General features: G+C 40.3%; 1 protein-coding gene across 4 annotated transcripts in view; it reads right to left on the minus strand.

Annotated features, from left to right (window-relative positions):
- epb41a (erythrocyte membrane protein band 4.1a) overlaps positions 1–21,333 on the minus strand; it is a 121,148-nt gene extending 99,815 nt beyond the window's left edge. For all 4 annotated transcript variants that reach the window (XM_030063849.1, XM_030063848.1, XM_030063847.1 and 1 more), the window contains exons 1-4: positions 21,128–21,333; positions 6,969–7,288; positions 3,019–3,279; positions 1,800–1,904 (exon numbers count right to left, since the gene is read on the minus strand). In XM_030063849.1, coding sequence (XP_029919709.1) covers positions 1,800–1,904; positions 3,019–3,279; positions 6,969–7,280 — 678 coding nt within the window. In that variant the 5' untranslated portion in view covers positions 7,281–7,288; positions 21,128–21,333. The remainder of the gene's footprint in view (positions 1–1,799; positions 1,905–3,018; positions 3,280–6,968; positions 7,289–21,127) is intronic.
- Between the last annotated feature and the right edge of the window lie 528 nt (positions 21,334–21,861).

Here is a 21,861-nt window from a genome sequence, read left to right on the forward strand (position 1 = left end):
GGCTGGTAACTTTCTAAAGTTACCAGCCAATCAGAATTTCCACTAGCCAAATTTTTTCCGGTGAAAATAAGAGAGATTATGAGTGCCACTGAATGCATTTGATCTTTTTATTAACATCATTGGCATGAAAAATGCACAGAAAGTACAACACATGCAACAAAATTTACACAGAAAGTGCAAAAATTTCATTTCTTTTTCATTCTGGTAAATTCCAAGACTTTTCTGAAGAAACTTTGATGTGCTTGCCTTGCGACCGCCTGGACATGCGCTAAACCGCCAGCCCTATGCTGTTTGTGGGTTGTGTAGTGTTGTGGCTCTTGCCCAGGCGGGGAGTTGAACTCCACTCTCCTGCATGGCAGGCAGAGACACTATCCTCTGCGCCACTAGAGCTCATGTGGGCAGAGCCAGAAACTAGGCTCTAAGAAGAACACACACAGCATGAGCAACAGTGGTGCTGGGGAGAAAATCGTCTAAAACTAGTGGTCAAACAGCTGCTGTTTTCTCAGTGACATTGAGTCCGAGCGGAAAATAAAAGGTATCATGAGAAAGGTAAGGCTTTGGGCTTTCAAACTGTGGCAAAATTTTCTAACTTATTTTCTAACTCATACCTGTCAAGTATCCCGTTTTGGCCGGGATTTTCCCGTATTTTACCCTCCTTTCCCGGCCCCCTCCCGTATTAGTATTTTCCCATATTCCGTATCCAGTAATCCTATTATGTCTAAATTCCCGTATATTTCCCGTATTTAACCTGCATTTATTAAAAATAATAATAATACCCCGGGGCGAGCCGCCCATTCCCAGTCTGAGTCAGACTGGTGTGATCGCTCCGTTCCGTGCTTGAATACAGTACACTTCCCCCACTTTGGCACGGTTGGAGGGGGTGTGCTTCAGCGCGGTACGGGCGCATACACGAGCACATGCACGGTCACGCACACAGTGCGCGGACGTAAATCATGCAACTTTCCTCCTGCCTCTGCAAAATTGTTTAATGCACGCAGTGTGATTACCGGCGAATGGCCGCGTTGCGCAATCAATAATCAACCATGTTGTCTGTGTTGTCCGTTGTGCTGCTGCAACCGCGGATCAACAAATGTCGGATCTGACAGGTGCCGCTCCGGCTGTCAGTTGGACGCTTTCTGAAGGAGGAAGTTACCTCCGAAACTGTCAAGGTAAATAAACATCCCATGTCTGATTAAAATGAGAGTTAAAAAAAAGTGTGTTTCTCCTTCTCTCCCCCAGACGTTTGTCGCATTTAGTTTAACTTTACTTTTTACTTTACTTTACTGTTTAGCTAGCTCAGTCCCCTTTTGTACAGTCTATGCTCCCTGCTCTCGCTCCGAGTCCGTTCATTGTGTTTTCTGGCGTTTCCATGGTTTCTCGTGCAGGTTGCACTGTAGCGTGCCTGCGCTCAGCCAATGGGCGTCTGATACGTCATCATGTAGCATTGCGGCAATGTTCATGGGAAATGTAGGAAGTACTGCCAGGGGGGCAAATGAGCGAGAACTGCAGAGCGGCTCTGACTGACATGATTGCCTCATGCATCACTGGCCAAACTGGCTAGTAAGTTTTTATTAACACCCACCAAAATGAATTCTAACCCGCATTTGGCGGGTTGGCGGGTGTTAATTTAGAACCCTGATTGTAAGAAAAGTTTATCTAGCTTCAAATGGGCTTTGAATTTGCTTGTAATGCATCATAGTGCATTTCTAGTATTTCAAGTGTTATACTCTGTTGTCTAATTGCTATCGGGTTGGTGAGAAAATGGCAATAAAGCTAATGCTAGCTAATGCGCAGCTCACCTTCACGGTGGGTGTCTCCCAGATGACCAGGCCATAGTAGTCCCTCTCCAACAGGTTGAGGTGATCACACACCTTGATGAATAGCTCTTGGCCATTGGCATGTTTCTACCACAGACACACACAAACAAACAATATGAGAGTGTGATGCACTATAATTACAGGTTTGTCAGTTAATTTAATGGAGCACTGCATACAGATGGGCGTGGACTGGCAATCTGGCAACTCTGGCAAATGCCAGAAGGGCCAGTCCACTAGTGGGCCACGATGTCAGCAATATTTGAACAAAAATGTAGGAAAATACATGTATCATGGACACAGACTCTACAACTCCAGAGGTAGAAATACCTGCTGAAAAGTGACAGAGGAAGAGAGAAGGGAGAGAGCACAAAACAAACAAATATGGCTAAAAGCCAGAGCAGCATCAGCCTCTGACAGGGAATTAGTCCCTGAAAGGAAGCTATGTCGGTCTTTTAGAAGTGGCTTGGGTACAAAAGATCAGATCTCCAGCAAACCACAATTTTCTATGAAATATGCAAGAAAACTGTCACAGCTACAGGTGGAAACACAACTAATTTGAGATTTAAGGGAGTTTCTTCAGTCATGTAATCTGGAAGTGTGTGTGAATGTGAAGCAAACATTGTAAAGTGTTCTGAGTGGTCAGTAGACTAGAAAAGCACTATAAAAATAAAGTACATTTAACATAATTATTATAACTCAATGAAAAAAAAATGTGTTAAAGATACTTAATAATACTTAATACTTAATAACTTAAAGGACCATACTAGTGATTTAGCATTTTTAGTGTAACATCTACAAAATGTATATACTTCACATTTCCACCTATTGGATTCCGTTCATTTCACTACAATATGAAAATGAACTTTCACAGACTTCAGACTTCCTTCACACCAGCATTCCATCACCGTAATAAAATCATCCCCAGGAAGACATTTGCTTTACACAGCAAATTATTAGTTCTACGGTTTATGAACATTATAGGGTGGCTGTTTCAACCAAAAATTAAAATTTGAAAATCAAGAGATTTGATTATATGTTGTGAAATCTTTGGTACCCCGCACGATTTGCAAAATGATTTGTGTCAATGTAAAATGTGGGAAAACTATAGTAAGCAGCACAAACATTCAAAATCACTGGTATAGTACTTAAAGACTTTGTCATACTTTTTAAGGGTCTGCAGATATCATGTGCTGGCTCTTACCTCCAACTCACACTCATATACAGTGTCATCCAGCAGGGTGACTTTAATCTGCATGATCTTGGGCCGACGGAGGACTTTAGGAGGTTTGGCCTCTTCCTCTGCTGTCTTCTCCTCCTTCTCTCCCTCTCTGCCTTCTTCAGGGTTAAGCCCCTCCTCCTCCTCTTCCTTCCCCAGAGCAGCCTCGTCTCCTTTCTCCTTCTCTTCCTCTTTATCCTTTCCACGCCTCTCTTCAGCTTCTTCTTTATGATCTACCTGAGCAAGCTGGAGAAGAAACTCTGATTACAATGCAACGGTCAGGTTCTTTCAGTTCGTCTATGACACTGTATCTGATTAGAAGATGTTCCCTCAAAAGGCAGTGGCACATTAAAAAAATGACACCCCAAAGTAGAAACACCAATCCATAATTCACACAGATGGCACATTCAAGTGCGGATTCATTCCCTGAATTGTTTCCTGCACTGAACTAGGGTTGCACAACCTGGTGATATACACTATATGGACAAAAGAATTGGGACACACCTCTTAATCATTGCATTCAGGTGTTTCATTCAGTCCAGTTGCCACAGGTGTAGCCATGCAGTGTGCCTTCATAAACATTTGTGAAATAATGGCTCATTCCAAAGAGCTCACTGAATTTGAGCATGGTACTGTAATAGTGATGCCACTATTGCAACAAATCAGTTGGTGAAATTTCTTCCCTCCTAGATGTTCCACAATCAACTGTAAGTGGTATTATTGCAAAGTGGAAGCATTTAGGAACCACAGCAACTCAGCCACAAAGTGTCAGACCACATGAAGTTACAGAATGGGGTTGCGAGTGCCGAGGCGCATAGTGTGTTAAAGTGGCCAATGCTCTGCTGACTCAATAACTTGAGTTTCAAACCTCCTCTGGCATTACCATTAGCACAAAAACTGCTCCAGAAGCTTCATGGCATGGGTTTCCATGGCCAAGCAGCCACATGCAAGCCTTACATAACCAAGCACAATGTCAAGCTTCAGATGGAGTGGTGTAAAGCACGCTGCGTTGGACTCTGGAGCGATGGAAACATGTTCTGTGGAGTGACCAATCACAGTTCTATCTGGCAGTCTGATGGATGAGCCTTGGTTTTTCGAATGCCAGGAGAATGTTCCCTGCCTGACTGCACTGACTGTAAAGTTTGGTGGAGGAGAGATAATACTGTGGGCTTGTTTTTCTGGGATTGGCCTAAGCCCTTTAGTTAAAGTGAGGAGAAATCTTAATGCTTCAGCTTACCAAGATATTTTGGACAGCTCTATTCTTCCAACTTTGTGGAAACAGTTTGGGGAAGGTCCCTTTCTGTTCCTGTATGACTGAGCCCCAGTGCACAAAGCAATGTCCATAAAAGCATGGTTGAGTGAGTTTGGTGTGGAAGATGTTGACTGGCCCTCACAGAGCCCTGACCTCAGCCCCATCTAACACCTGTGGGATGAACGAGAACGCAGATTGTGAGCCAGGCCCTCTCGACCAACGTCAAATGCTCTTCTGGATGATTGGGAAAAAATTCCCCACAGACACACTCCAAAATCTTATAGAAAGCCTTCCCAGAAGAGTGGAAGTTGTTACAGCTGCAAAGGGGGGACCAACTCCATATTAATGCTTATGGATTTAGAATGGTGATGTCATAAAAGCTCCTGTAGGTGTAATATGTAGGTGGCTCAGTGCTTTTGTCCACATAGTGTATACTGCAGCCAAAATTATGATTATGCTATCAACTTTTATTTTTATGAACTATGTATAAATTTAATGAACAGGAAGAGAGGAAATGTGCTCACCATAAATGAAAAGAGTGAACTGTTGCCATAGCTGGGAGGATAGACACTCCCATTTGACAGCAATTGTGCCAGCTGGTATATAAGAACTGGGGTGACATGAAATCAGCGTTCTTTGGTTTGTGGATTTTTGACTGCTGAGTGACGGCAGTATTATTTGGGTTTTGTCTTTTGTCTTTTTTTGTACTTAAATGTCATCAGTTATGCATGTCATCTGGTAAATGCAATTTCCTTGTTTGTGAAAAGAAGAAAAATGTAGCAGTATGGAATCGGGAAGAGAAAGGAAAATGAACATGAAAAAAGAAAGAATCAATGGACTCTTTTTATTCTCATTTTATATAAACTATTTATTCAGGTAATGTACTGAAAATGTGGTATATGATGCGTATTGTTATTGGGATATAAAGTGACATATATCAGGATATGAGCTTTAGGTCACATCATACAGTGCTACCGTGAACTGTTCTGTCATGTACATGTCAAAATGTGATTAGTTTTGGCTTACTGAAAAATTATTTTGCCTTTTCCAGTGTATTGTTTTTTTTTCTTCAGTTACAGATATGATGATGCATATCACAGAACTGCATGTACCGTGAAACGATCATGACTAAAATATCACAATATTATTGTTTCGCAAGTAACCCAGTGATTCCCACCCTTAGCTGTTCACACACTGTATTTACACTGCATGCAAATGGAGTTACATGAAGATTTCAGAGATAACTACCATAGAGAAACCAGGAATTGTGGTGATAAAATCTGACAATAGGGAATCTGATCATTCATCATCATCATCATCATCATCATCATCTGATCAGATATCTGAAGTGCTCAGAGGCTCAGCAACCTGACTCTGGACTATTCATTTTGAAGAGCTTATCTTCAGATTTAGCATGCAGGTGGAAACAAAGAAAATCAACGGAGAAAAAAAAAAAGTGGACATGAAATGAAGGCAGAACTTCATTCAAACCAAACACTACAGCAGATGGTTTAGCTGGTTAGTTACTCTTCTCTAGTTGAAGGTGTGCTCTCAGTGAAATCAGCTGCTATACTGTTTGGTTTGAACACCAACAAGGAACTGATCTTGTTCTGGTTCATAAACCAAATTTTGATTCTTTTTGTGCATTTTAACCAAAAATAAATTCATTTGGAACCTGAACAGTTGTTTCCCAGCTAGAACCAAAAATGAGTTGAACCTAAAGTGAGAGCCATGACGAAAACAAACATGGGCATGTATTATTCTACAGGGACAGATGGAGACAGATAATTGAAGAGCATGCAGTGGTCAGCTGAAGAAACAAAACTATTCTTTTCAATTTGGACAATCAGGAAAAGATGGAGGGGAGTACTAGAAATAGTAAAACTGTATCTTGACTTTGCCAAAGAGTTGGTGAGGGCTATACTCATTAGAGCCCTGAACCAAATTATCAACAAGTATGACACCAAACTGTATGAATTTACAGTGTTTGCAAATAAAACTAATAATGGGGATACTGAGCACACACAGGATTGCTTCCTTTGTAAAATTCTACCAGGTAAAAATGCCTTGACACTACACTAGTGAGCAGGGTAACACTAAACAGTGCCAAATGTTGTAAAAAAATAAATAAAATTAAATTTAAAAAAAATTGCATTTGACAGATACAGTAATTCATAGAGGGGTCACTTGCCACAATGGCACAGTGGTAACATTAAGAGACAAACCATCAAGACCTCATAATGGTTCAGCAATAGGGCTGGGCATCGGAAATTGGTTCTAAATTGGAACCATTTCTAAAATTTCAGTTCCAAAGGAATCATTAAGAAGTTTTTATTTCAATTCCGATAATCGGCTCCTATTACACAAATTGAACAAATTTCACACGTGCTAGTTTCAGTTTCCATAGCAGCTACCGTAGTATCCACCTGTGAGAGTTGGATGGGTTGAATCATGAACCGCAGCAAGCAGCGCTCAAAAGTGTGGCTTTATTTTAGTGCAACACCTGTGCTAAACTGAATTGGTGTAAGAGAGCATGCACTACTAACATGTGTAAACACCTTCGCCTGCATGGCCTTTTCTACATATAAGCCTATATACATGCTGTTATAATTATGACCTATTAACTGCTGATAATACTGGCCAATCTATTGGTGGGTCTTTGCAATACATCATGGCATCTGACCTGTGCCTCAGTGCTGCTGACTGAGTGCTGGTCGAGAGCAACGTCTCCCTCAATCCTCAGCTCGGGTTCTGGGTCAGCAATAGGAGCCTTCGCTTCTTCTCCTCCTTTGTCCTCCTTCTCTCCGACCTCCCCTTCACACTGTGAGCGCCTCTTCAGGAAGGAGGAGAAGAGGCGTGACAGCCCACGTCCAGCCGAGTTGCGAGTACGAGGCCGGAGCTGCTCTTCTTCCGGTGAGGGTGGGCCAGCTTCCTGGCCAGCTTCGTCCTGCTGCCGTGGCTTCTTCTGGTTACTCTCCGCTTCGTCTGTCGTCATGGCAACAACTATGGAAGTAGAAAGAGATAAACCTCAGTTCAAGTCAGCAACAGATCCTGCACAGCCCATCATGCCATAAGTGCCTCTATGCCAGGGTTCTCACCCGCACCAAACCCTGGCAGCACATCACCCCCACAATCATCCACCTCCACTGGCTCCCGGTCAAATCCTGCATCACCTATAAAATCCTCCTCCCCACCTACAAATCCATCCATGCTTTGGCACCTCCCTGACCTCCTCCACCCCTACACACAGTCACGGAACCTGCGATCCTCTGGCACGGGTCATCTCTCCATCCCCCACACCAGACTGCGGACCTTTGGGGACAGGGCTTTCAGCGTGGCAGCCCCCACCCTTTGGAATGCTCTCCCAGAATTTTTCCAGAATTTCCCTGGTTGGGATCAATAAAGTATATCTATCTATCTATCCATCCCAGCTGAGCTCCGCAATGCCCCATCTCTGGACACCTTTAAAAAACTCCTGAAAACCCACCTCTCTAACCTAGTCTAAAGCCTCTAGCTTCTGCTATGTCTTTGTTCTATCTGTGTAAAGCGTCCTCTCTTGAAAGGCTGCCCAGTAATGCCCAGTAAAGAATGCCCAATAAGGTGAAGCTGAGTCTTTACCACAGCGTCCTGAGCTCGAATCCAAGCCCAGGCCATTTACTGCATGTCATCTCTCTCTGCAATGCCTTTCCTGCCTCTCTCTACTGTAACTATTAAATAAAGCAGAAATGCCAAAATAAATAAATAAATAAATACATCTAAAATAAATAAATCAATAAATGCTTAATATATTTATGTCATTTTGTCTTATTTTAAGGCTACAATAAAAATATTTTTGCACATTACCGTGGCTTGGTCAATCAAGTTTTTTGTTTTCTTTCTTGAACTCCAATCATCATTGTTCCTCCCTTTTATCCAGCCACTGGTTTCCATTCAGTTAGTATACATGCATGACTTGTTAAATGGTTTGATGCAATGTAAAATGTGGGTAAATTGTAGTAAATGTCCCCAAAATTCAACATTACTGATGTTTCATGAATGGACACTAATATGTAGTTTCTGAAATTTAGTAATGGCACTGCTAATATATACATTTAGTTACAATAAGGGCATTACTAGGCACAAATATATCATGATTGAGGTAGTAGAATAATATTAATATAAATATCATTTTCATGTTACAATTATGCTTCAAATGGGCACCAATATGATTCTGATGACAGTAATAAGTCTATAGCCTTCAATTAGCATTATTGTTAAAATGAGGGCCAGATCGCCAAAGTAATCAGCACTCTGCATCAACAGCTCACTGAGAGCTGAGATCAGGCAGGGCAGCAAATCAGAAGCTCAGAGGAACATGAGAGTCCTTTTTTAAAAAAAAAAAAAAAAAATACAAGAAAGTTGCCACACATCTTTATTTTATAAGAAAACTATATTTAGAATTATTACAATTCTATATTTAAAAATCAGATCAGTGATTACAGGAGAAATAACAAATTTTTAGTTTGGAATGTATAATCATATGGCCACAAATTGGCAACAAACTTAGTTGAAAGGACCAGACTCCTGGAACATCCAGCTCCAGGCACAGCATCTTAGCAACACTGCCAGAGCAAACATGAAAGCAGTGTTTCCATCATCCCAGTACCATGGTTTAATTATACCCTAGATCTACTCTGAGCTGCTTTCCATATCCTCTTCAATTGAATGCTAGACCAATGAAACATCCAGAACCGAGCTATACTGTCCAAGGCAGCTCCACAACACCAAGAACCCCCCGACCTACTCTTAGCCTGCTATATGCTGATTTCCACCGGCTCTAGAATGCGTGCTCTCCCAGTTCATTTAAATATATATCTCTATCCATTTATTTAGACCATGTGCATATTTTGAATTTATAAGGTCATTAAAGGCCCCAGCATACTTCATAAGAAGAAGAACTTTTAGGGCAAAAAGATGTCTTGACAAAAGTCACATTGATTCAGGCTCTTTCAATGATCTTTTCACACCCCCAACAAGCAAACTTTTCTTATGTTTTATCTCCTTCTGATATTTTCCTCTCCCCATGATTGGTCATGACTTCATGTCACTGATTGCATCACTGGTGAAGCCAGTGATGCCAAGCCACAGCAGCCTGGGTTCCCATCAGACCCTTTGCTGCATGTCATCTCCTCTCTGTGCCCTGTCTTTCCTGTCTCTCTCCACTGTGACTGTCCCTCAAATCTGAAAGGAGAACTTCCTCCATATTCCCTGTGTGCTCAGAAAATAGATACTTCAGGATTACTTGCTACAAGACTTGAGCAATTATCTTCAGCATTCACATATTCACATTCTGTCCAGCAGATGTCAGCAGAAGGCTCTATAAATGACCTTGGACTTAGCTAATGGTTTCCTGGTCTTTTAATGATGTCATAACTGTGGCAGTAAAAATGACTTTACTTACTCTTAGAACACTTTTTTTTTTTTCAGAAAAGGATAACTATCCCTCTGAAGGCATATGTTTATTTGCATGCATCAACCATGTAACACTGCATCCATATATGCATCATAAATCAGAGCTACAGAGCTGAGGGCAGACTGATATTAACCCCCCACCCCCATCCAGCTTTAGTTTACCTCTGAGTGACAGTTGCACCACTGTATTGCACCATTAATCTGCCATTCAACTACCCCCACCATATTTGAACCACCTACAGTGTTTCATCTCTGTACAAACACTGCACTGACCCATTACAATGCATACTCTTGCTTTCTGCTTCATCCCATTAAGCGCCTTCACCTCTGCACACCAAAGGGCACAGGGCACAATCCAGTCATCCCAGTAATTTTTGTAGGGGGTGTAACGATTAAGCTTTGTCACAGCTCAGTTTGTACCATGTTTTGGATTGTATGATGGTTTAACTCAACAAAACCAACCAAAAAAATCAACTTATTTCTTTTTAAATTAATCATATACCAACAACTCAGTACAAAATGTTGAATGGGGCCTTTGCCAATATTCTATAATGGTTGTGCAACCTGACAACACAATGGTCTGTATGCTGCCTGTGGCAAAGGCCTAACATTGTAATCGCTGAGCTTGAATTGTAGTAGAATTGATCTTCTTATTTAAATCTCTGCAGCAGGAAGGTCAGTACAGCGGCCATTTTTATGCACATTGTTGCACCAGGCTAACTTAATTCTGTCTTCCAGTTAGTGGTAACTATTAACGATTAGCAAGTCAAAAACAACACAACATATCTTCTCAGTTTTCAAAAGAGTGTTGACACACTTTCCCACTGCCCTACCTGTGCGTTGTCACTGTGGCAAATAATCAAAATTGCCATTTTATTCTGAACTAGCCAAATGACCACTGCAAACCATGGCAGTTCAACTCCATTCAGGTTCTGTGGTTATTATTTATCAAAAGCAGTATGAATGGGCTATATTACATATGTGTTACCTGTAATTTCACTGCATCACTGCAAACCAGCTATCAGCTGCGTCATGCATTCAGCTGACAGCGTCAGTGGCTGTTTGATTGATTCACCCAGCTGACTCGTTATCCAACCACATTCACACAAGCATACAAAATGGTCTTCTCAAGCTCTACGTTTTGCCTATTTGCTGCTGATTTCATTCCTTGCTATGCTGCAAGTGCTTCCACCACCCGACCATCCTCTGCTGTTATAATGATGCTGGATCATGTTGGCTAGCTGTGATTTTATCTATATCTACTGCTATGCTGTGACTGTTTTGCTTTACTATGCAGGGGGATTATTGCTTCAGCAGAGTTCTCATGCTGCAAGGATACCCATAAGCTCAAGCAAAGCCTGTCCACCAAATATAACTGTGCTACCATTTTCAACAAATGGTTAATTCCTTGTCTTAAGTGACTCTGACTGAATGTATGTTGGCATGTAAAGTTCTAATGTTTAAAACAGCTACAAGAAGTATCAAGTCAATCAACAGCCATAGGAATCAAGACAAACATACATAGGCTACTGTATAAGCAAGTCAAAATGTTTTGGGAAGGACTAGATTGGCTATTTCAGAGCTCAAAATCTCAGCAGTTATTGTTAAAACAAAGGACTGAATGGTATTTATCAACAACACTTGTGATCCCCCAGAGCTGTGCTTGAATTGTGAGTACCATGCACTGACAGTCAGTAATCTGCTGTTTTCAGTCAAACATGCCACCATCCCCCTGACCAATTCAGTTTTGTTCTGAGGTGTGAGATGTAGTAGTGTTTTCCAGAATTATTTTACTAAGGCAGTCTGCAAGTAAGATTAAAGTCAGATAAAAAAAAGATTTTGCAATTAAAATAAAGTATGAAAATGAAAAGTCAAAACTATAGTCCCTCTGAGAATACTTTATCTGCATCCTTATTCCTCACAAAAAAATAAAAGATCACAAAACCCTCCACAAAGACTTATAAGATGATATTTAAGGCTAATAGGCTTTAGCTTAGTTTTAGCTTTAGTTTAATATAAAGTTTTCAATTCCTTTCCTTTCCTTCCAGAGACTGCAGACACCTTGTTAATGGATCAAATATTCATGACTTCTACTGCTTACAATGCAATGGACAACAGAAATGGATGCAACAGGAAGTGAGCAGGCATGTAGAAGAGTGATGGTGGACAGAAATCACAGCATGCCACTCCAGGAAGTTATAAGAGCTGATGCTAACTTGCAATGCTGAGTGGATGCTGGCACAGCCAGAAAATGCTGAAAGGGCAGAAAAAGCTGAGAGTATAGGCTCCATAGCACTAGAGCAGCCAGAGCTCAGCACTGCTTTTGATAAAAACAAGGGTGTGCATAAGTCCCTTTTCTCCTCATCAACTACTCAGTGTGTGGTCTAAAACAGTGATTCTTAACCATGTGCCAACGTAAACTCTTAGTCAAGTTTTTTGTCCAAACAAAGACTACAGCACCTCATTTCACTGAGTAGTTCCTCCTTTGTTAAAGGAGTGGAGCAATTAACTACTGCAGTGACTGGATGTAATGAAAGTCTGCAGACTCCTTGGTCATCATATGATATTATTGAAAGCCACGGGTTGAAACAAATGTGAATGTTTTGCAAAATTTAAAAAGAATAAAACTTTACTAGTTTGGCTATCTCTGTCTTCCAGGCTGGGAGAAGTAGTTGTACTGAACCACGTAGGACTTTACATGCTAGAATTTTGCATGGCCTAGTTCAGCCATTTTTAAATTTTTGTTAACTAGTTCCCTTATCCCCTAGCTGTTAGGTAGGACACTTACTAGTGCTCTTCTAGATCTACTCTAGAAACTCCTCTTGACCTGTGTTAGGACTAATGCAATCCTTGTTAAAATGTATGAAAATGTTGATTATACAAGTGTATTGGGTGTATGGGTGCTCCATCGCGGGTACCTCACGATTCGATTCGATTTCGATTATGGGAGCTTCGATTTTTTCAATTATAGCAATTATAGCAATTGTTGATTCGATGCGATTATTGGTGCCACGATTCTTCGATTATTGTGATTTTTACAGCTATTTCCATGCAAGACTGATTGTGTTAATCTGTGGCTTTGTAAATAAATAGCCCATAAGTTAACTCATGTCACTCTCAAAATAAACATTTTTTGAATATTTGACTAGGAATTATTTTTCAAAGACAAATATAACAAATATAAATATAAAAATATTTTGACTATGTAATCTGGGAGTAGCTCCAAACATTTAACCAAACATTGCCATGGAGCACAGCCCCATCTAGGGGCCAGTGAAAGAATTGCATATGGAAGTTCCATCATAACAAAGACTGACACCACTGACTATAATTTCTGTACAGATAAGTATGACTCCCCTGGACCTATAAGACACTTTAGTAAGGTCATTAATTCACGTAAAGAACAACATAATTATGTATCTCCATCAAATTTTATTAAATGGAAACATGTGCCATTTGTAAATGCAAAGTGACATTTTTACAAGGCAACAACAGCCTTCACTACAATCCCAAGACAAAACTGCCTTCATCCAAGGCAAAACAGTGCAATCTTCAAAATAAAGTCAGCTTATTCAGTCCGGAATTTGCCATCATAAAGATAGATAGATGGATAGATAGGTATACTTTATTGATCCCAGACTGGGAAATTCACACATAATCACATATTCACATAAACCGCCATATTATTGCAAGGGAACAATAAAAAGTGCATTCTTCAAAATCAAATACCGTATTTCACCAATTAATCGCCCGGCAGCAAATAGCCGCCTGGTTCTTTTAAACGCCTGGGGTCTGCACCCATTTTATGTATTAAACACCCACCCGAATAACCGCCGGGGCGATTATTTGCATTATATGAGGTAACCCAAAATAAGGCTATTCACCTTATTTTTGCAGAAGTAAACAGTTAGCCGCACAATAACTGTGCGGCACTTCCGTTTTCTGTCAAAATAAGAGAGCTAGCTAACGTTAGAAAAAACGGTGTACCGTAATCTTAAATTGCCCGACTGTAAATATGTTGGACAGTAACTGTCATCACAATAATGGCCTGGTGCAGGTCTGTGCAAAAATAAATAAAGGCCTGCAGCGAATAGCCGCCTGGTTCTTTTAAACGCCCGGGGTCCAAGTTGATTTTGCGTATTAAACACCCGGGCAATTAATTGGGGAAATACGGTTAGGGCTGAACGATTTGGGAAAATAATCTAATTGCGATTTTTTCCCCCAATATTGCGATTTAATACGCGTTTTTTTTACCCCTGTGAAGTAGCAACGGTAGCACAGTATGTTCTGCAGCACAACACCTTCCACTGCGCAACATCTTTTTTGAAACCAAAATAATTCCACACCACCCACGTGCTGTTCCTCTTCGAGACTAAAGTCTCACTTGTGTCAGTTTCTGACTGCTCCGTTGAGCCAGAGGCCATTGTGCAACAGGTTAAAGAAATGCGAATTTCCTGCGGGATGAATAAAGTATCTATCTATCTATCTATCTATCTAAAGGGCAGGACGAAAAGTTTGTGTGGCTGAGAGCTCCACTCACTGTAGCTCGCGTCTCGTGACCAACTTATAATCGTGCAAGTTGCGGTTAGGAAATCGCGTTTTATCATATCGCGATATTATTGCAAATGCAATTAATTGTTCAGCCCTAAATACGGTAATTCAACTTCAGTTTGGATAAGATAAAATACCGTATTGACCCACGTAAAAGACGATCCTGATTTTAAGACGACCCCTCTTCTTCAAGACCCTTTTTTGGAAGGGTACATTTTATATGGACAAAATCTTGTTTGAAAAAAAAAGCCATCGGCCGGCATCAGGCGAGCCGGTCGCGGCACCGGTCAGCATCAGGCGGGCCGGTCGTGGCACTGGCCGGTGCCACGCCCACCCAGTCAGGTCTGCCGGATCTGACAGGTGAGCAGCACACACATACTGCCATATAAACCTTTCATTATAAATCAACTTTTGTTCATACGCGGCTGCAGCAGCACAACAGACAATGACACAGACAACATGGTTGATTATTGACTGCGCCATGCGGCCATTCGCCGGTAATCGCAGCATCAGGCGAGCCTACCTACTGGTTTACATATGCAAGTACAATATGTGTACTTGCTTAGACCCCAATATTAGACAAGGGCATTTTTTCCAATGGAAAAAATATCATCTTATATTTGAATGATATTCCCTCTGCTTCCGGGTGGCGCGCGTTACCTACTTTTTGTTCCGGGTACCCGTTTTTTTTTTTCGGGCTTGGCTGAAAAGAATCGACGTGAAAAAAATCGATGCCACATCGTCATGTAAAACATCACAATGAATCGCGATTTCGATGAATCTAACCCACCACTAATTGGGTGCAAAACCTCACATGAAAATGTTATGAACTCAATGAAGCTGAAGTGACATTTATTGTGTCTAGATATAGCCCAGATTTTACAGACTTCAACATCCCGACATGAGGTGATGCTGCTCCACAGCAGCTTGTCACCACTACACTGTATAGTTGTAGCGCGCTGTAGACTGTCCGGGTGCTGCACTGCCCTTCACATTTGAGTTCCACCTTTCACGGTCTGTCAACATCACATTAAAAACATTGTAAAAACGATTTCTGCAGCTTATGAAACATACTCAACACTACAATGCAGAGGGTCTGGAGCAAAGCACCTGCAAAGTTTGATGCCTATGGGAGTCACTGTCATGGAAATAACTGAGCCACAAACACACATGCAGACAGAGATTTCTCCATTTATAGTTAGATGTTATTCTAAAAATGCATCCATCAATTCAACATCATCTCTCTGACTTGGGCTCTGTGCTTTTCCAACCTATAGTGCTAAAAGACGATACATTCGCCCTAACCATAATCTGTGGTAAAAGTCCTACATTTAATATTCACCACCAAAACTTGCAAACCCACCATATATTAAATTTCTGGGCACAAAGTGGAGTAATAACTAATGATTGACCATATACTGTCATTTGGTCAGTGATAATTATTAGATCGAGTTCATCATGGGCTTCCAGACAGATTTCTGCTTTATCTTGGAAGTTACTTGGGATGATGTGACAGCTAATATCATACTTTCCCAAATGAAGGTAAAAACTGAAATTCGTTTGCAAGAAAAAAAATGAAACAAATCTAAATTTCTGAATGCTTGACAGCTTGTGACAGAGTGCTGAGAGTGAGCTTAAGGATTGAAATCGGCTTTAAAATTAATCAGGCCCTGCGTGGGATTAAAGCTTGCTCTGTGCTGATGTGGAGGGCAGAGAAAGCTGGATATATCAGTCGCTGCCATACCCCCCCTTTCCTGTCCTCCCTCCCTGACCGATACAGAGCCTCTCTGGTTAGCAAGACCTTTGAAAAAGACCCAGAAAATGGGAGGTAGCCTGACCCAAATGAAAATCAAGGCAGGGGACACATGAGGGACTCAACTGAAGATGTGCAAGGGGCAGGTTTTTCCAAAGGCCCAATAAATAAACAGCTACGTCCAAACAGAGTGTACATGTTTTGATAGAGGAGTGTGGGGTCACACAGTTAACTAAGCCTCTGAAGCCTAAAGATGCTGGATTCAGAGGGGGCATCGGTGACAGCAATCAAAGTAATCAATACCTGCATGGACATCTTAAGTCCACCAAACAGACACATACTAGACCTATTTGCCTAGATGGTTTGGTTCATATGCTTGCCAAATGTCCATGGAAACCAGGAAAAAAGACTTGATTTGTGTACAGTGAAAATGAGTCAAGAGTGTGTGAGTGGGATAAAGCATAAAGAAGAAGTTAAAATTGAGATAGTTAAAAAGGGAGAGGCAAGTAAAGAGACACAAAGCCACAAGGGAAGTTGTGGGACGAAAACAACACAAGCTGTCGAGACAAGGAGTCTGACACGATTGACATTGATGTTCTGCTGTGCAGCAAGCCAAAAAAGTCTGCTGGTGTTACCCAATTTCCCCTTGGGGATCGATTAAGTATTTCTGATTCTGTTAAAGAACCATACACTGCAAAAACTCAAAATCTTACCAAGAATATTTGTCTTATTTAAAGTCAAAATGTCTCATTTCTAGTCAAAATATCTCATTACACTCAAAATAAGACATGATCACCTCAGAAGTAACTTGTTTTAAGACAGTTTTCAAATGAAAATTTGCTTGTTTCATTGGCAAAATTTGCCAGTGGAACAAGTGAAAATTCACTTGAAACAAGTGAAAATTAGCTGTACCCACATACTACACTGAAACAAACCATTCTGTAAATCATGTGGGTATACTAAATACTTTACAACATACAATTAAAATCCACTGATTTTTAAATATGAATTTAAATATGAATTTAAATATTACTTTTTGGATGCAACACCCACCTTGTAATGTTTCAGCAAAGGGACCGTTTCACTTCACTACATTTCAAAATACCATTCATAACCGTAGAACTGATTAATTCTCTGTTGAAAGGAAACATTTCCCCAGAGGACTATTTCTGACAGAGACCATTTCACTCTGCCCACTTTCAAGTCATCAAAACACAACAGTGATGCTACTTTTAGGAAACTTAATGTGGATAAGTTTATTTTGGTGATGGCATACTGGTGTGAAGAAAGTTTAAAGTCACTCAAAGTTCATTTTCACATTATTGTAGAATGAATGAAATCCAATGAAAACTATATACATTTTGTATATGTTATACTAAACATGTAGAATCACTGGTATGATCATCTAAAATAAAGAAACGTCTAGACAACTCACTATCACGCAAACAAACAAGCTGCTCAGGCTGCAGCTTTAGCATAATTGGATGTGCCAGTTTTGTACATATATCATCTTAGCATTAGAGAGAAAAGCATGAAAACAAAAAAGTAAACATAAGCAGGAAGAGAATCTAAATGTTGGTATAGGACTCATCAGTTGCTTCTACACCTCATACAAGAAACAGAAGAGAATAGGAAAGTTCATCATGCCAAGCCATAAACCTGCAAAATTCTGCTCTGACAGTCTGCTTGAGACCAAGTAAAATTCCCCAGAAATGTTCTGGCATGGGATGGTGTTAATCTGAGCCACAAGATTACCATGACAAGCACATCCTAGGGATGACCATTTCAGGCATAGTTCACCTGGCTAAAAATGTATCTCAGGTGACCACTTGTCTTTGGATACATCATCCCCTCTCTATATGCAAATACTATACTATACTTACGACATACATCACTTATGTTACTATATCACTTCCATTGCTACATCACTTCAGTTCATTTCCGTTTCAATGCCTGCGCTCAAAATGAAAAACAATACAGACAGTTACCACTACAGGCCATGTTTCATACATTGTTACATGATATTTTTGGACTTTTTCAAATTCCGCACTTTTTCTTGTCATGGAAATGAATCCGTACATCCACTTACCAACATGGTGCAGCTGACTACACAGTCAATTGCGGCTGGGGACACATATGCAGTCACAATACATAATGTGAAACATGCATCTCAGGCCACCTCCAAATGTGGTTTGAGTGATCGGATCTCAATGCATCTTAGTGTGTCCCGACCTGTATTTAGAGCTGTCCACTTGTCATCGCATCACCTAGGACAGATGATAATGCCAGGTCTGAACAGGCCCTAAGTTGACAGGCAATTAAACAGCAGCTTGATTTTGGAAACAGCAAGAATTACTACCCATTCCAGAAATGTAAATTCAATACTGTGCCAGCATGTCTGCATCAAAGTGGCTGCAGTTAAAGGGCCTGGAGTTCCATTTGTTTTAACCCCTTGTCTGCACCAGACAAAACCTTTGGCAAGCAAAACTGTCCACAAAACTGTCCTCTAATCCATATGACATTTGTTTACATGCTCTGGTTCACTTGTAAATGGGCAGAGTGAACCTAGGTCAAGCAAATACAACAAGTAAACTTTTCCACTGTGGTTCAGGTCAAAAAAATGACCTGCACATGAACTGCAGGCGTGATCACAAGCTCAGACTACATAGGCTAAATACTTGAAGGATGAAGTTGTCTTTGTGTTCTGCCACTTGCCTGGAACTCTGCATTGAGAAACCAATTATCCTTTGGGAAGAAATAAGGTTGAAATTTGAAACTTGAATTTGAGCTCAGTCTTCTCAGACCTGTTCACATTCATTCCATCTGCATTACTGAGCTCAACAACAGAATCTATAAATGAGTTTCTTCTGTCATGAGGTGTGCTTACAGTGTCAGACCACTGTTGCATTCTCAATAGAATGCAACTTTCTCTCCAGCAGTGCAGAGCCTGTGCAACCTGCTGCCCACCTCTCCCACTGTTTCCATTCCATCCCCTACAAAAACAAACTTTCAGAGACTTCAAACTTTACAGCAGTATTCCATCACCATAATAAAATCATCCCCAGGGAGACGTTTGCTTTACACAGAAAATTATTAGTTCAGTGAGTTTATGAGTAGTGGCAGTACTGTTAGCCACAGAAGTAGAATATTTTAAGGTGGGTGTTTCAACCAAACATTCAAACTTGAAAATCAAGGGATTTGATTATATGTTGTGAAATCTTTAGTACCCCTGCATGATTTCACAGCAGTATTCCATCACCTTTATAAAGTCATCCACATTAGTTAAAAGCAGGAGCACTGTTGTGTTCTGATGGCTGAAAGTGGGCAGAGTGAAATAGTCTCAGAAATAGTCCCACAGGGAAGTCTTTCCTTTCAGAGAATTATCAGTTCTGTGGTTTATGAATGGTGACTACTTTTTTAGCCACGGGAGCAGAACATTATAAGGTGAGTGTTTTGATTACATGTTGGTGAAATCTTTAGTACCTCACATGATTTGCAAAATGGTTTGTTTAAATGTAAAATGTGGGAGAATTGGAGTAAATAGGCCAAACATTCAAAATCACTGGTATGGTCCTTTAAAAATGGACTTTGGTCCTGTCTGTTACAGTCTGATTCCATTTTTATTAGGAACTTGATCAACATTGCACTGGTTGTCAGTGGAAGACACTTTGCATATACTGATTAAAATTTGACACTGTGATCAGATTCTACACAACTATGCCTGAATGTGTTTAGCTGCATTGTCATTATTGTCATCCTTGAATTAAATGTCATATGTTCTAAATGCTGTTTCAGCAGTATTACATCATTGTTGAAATTTATTTGTAAAACAATGCCATTAATGTTACATTATTTGCTGTGGAGGGGACATCAAAATGGGCAGATTTAAGAGGTATCAGAGAGTTAAATTTGATGCTTTTAAGACCTTTTCAGCATAGGTTTTAACAAAATTTAGGACACATTTTTAAGGAGGAGTGTAAAGGTAAATACTATACACACACGACAAATTTTGATTTTTTTTTTTTTTTTTTTTAATTAAAAGATGTTTAATGTGAAATTAGGCAAAATGTTGGTACCAAAATTAAGACCTCATAAATTCAAATTTAAGACTATATAATAACTTTTCAGCATATTGATAAAATTGAATTTGAAACATCTTAAGACTGTTTAAAGACACTGCATTTTAGAGCAAAACATTGGCTATCAGCAGGTTCAATTCACATTAACGGCAACATTCTGAGCTCTCAAACAGCCATCTGGGATGTTAAGATACATAGAGATAGGGAGGTCCCTCTTCAGTGACCTGTTTGTAGTTTTCCCAATATGAGATGTGCCTAAGTAGTATGGTGACATACAACTCAGTGACCGGACGCCTCTCTGAAATTGTGCTGCTGTAGTTCAAATATTAGTCTTGAACTTCAGTGAACTGAATGGGTTATTTTTTGAGAACAACGTGTAGCCTACAAGATAATAGGGTCAGGTTTATATGTACCCTGTTTAGACAGCATAAGTGTGTAGATTATTCGATTTCCAAGAGCAAATATGGAGCTGATGATTAGTCCACTGGGTGCAGTGCGTTGTTGGGTAAGATGCGTGTGTACAGAGGCAGGCTCCAGCCTCTGTACCAGGCAACAGAATGAGAACGATGCTGATAATGACTTGCACACGCAATAGGCCAATGCGTTTTATTTAGTCATTGATTAGGCACATTTTGGTTGCTGATTGAGAACAGTATAATGCGTTAACACTGTAGCAAAATAAACAGTGAAATTATCTCTTTTGGTTTCCCGGATGCTCGGATGCTCGTTCTTCTCGTTCCAGCATTTTTTTTTTCTTAATTTGGCGCTGAATATATTATGATAAAATATGCTACATTTTTTTACGCCTCATTCAAATAAATACTGGTCACATCGCTGAGTATATTTCCAAATAAAATCGCTGAATTTCAGAGTGGGAACAATAAAAGGGGCGGTAGGTATACCTGTCTGCAAATGGCGCCGAATGTGAAAAAAAAAAAAAAATGTCAACAAATTCCTCTCAACAACACAAAGTGATAGCGCTGCCGGGTACATTCACGCTGCTCTTACCTTTGTTTCTTTAATTCATGAACTAGACGAAAATGTCCTCGGTCTGGCTGTCACAAATTCCTTTCATGCATCAAATAAACTATGTCGTAATTCCATGTGTGTTTTGGAGCAGGCTTTTAAAAATGTGTATAGGTGCATGTAGAAAGCGGCTGCGTGGTTTTTAAGCCCTCAGTGCTGTCTTACAGACGACCGGAGAACTCCTTCCTCCCTGACTACTACTCAAGTGCCAAGGAAATGTTCACACCACAATTCATTTCAAAACTGTTTAAACTCATTGGCTTATGCTTGAAGACAACAGTATAGTGTCCAGAACAAAACATAACAGCTCTGTTTGCAGGGGCGGATCTACCGTAGTTGCATGGGGTGGCAGCTGCAATCCTACAATTAAGCCTTGCCACCCCAGCTGCCACCCCTGTTTGGGCAATCTAATAGAAAAATATAAAGCTGTGATGACATTTACAAGAATGAAAATCCACTGTCTGAGAGCAAGTGAAAGTGGCATAAGATGACATAGCAGCAGGTACCATTCCTTTCATTTTTCAGAGGAATTTCTCCAGTGATAGAAAGATAAACATTGATGCAAACCAGTCATTTTGACTTTTAAACTCTGAAGAAATTAGAATAATCAGAACTGTGTTAAGCTAGTAGGTCTGTATTTTAATGGTTAATGCTGTTTGGTCACTAGTAAAAGTGATGATTTCTATCTATCCATCTATCTATTAATCTATCTGCTA

The sequence above is a fragment of the Myripristis murdjan genome, chromosome 11 (genome assembly GCF_902150065.1).
Source record: "Myripristis murdjan chromosome 11, fMyrMur1.1, whole genome shotgun sequence".
Lineage (NCBI taxonomy): Eukaryota > Metazoa > Chordata > Actinopteri > Holocentriformes > Holocentridae > Myripristis > Myripristis murdjan.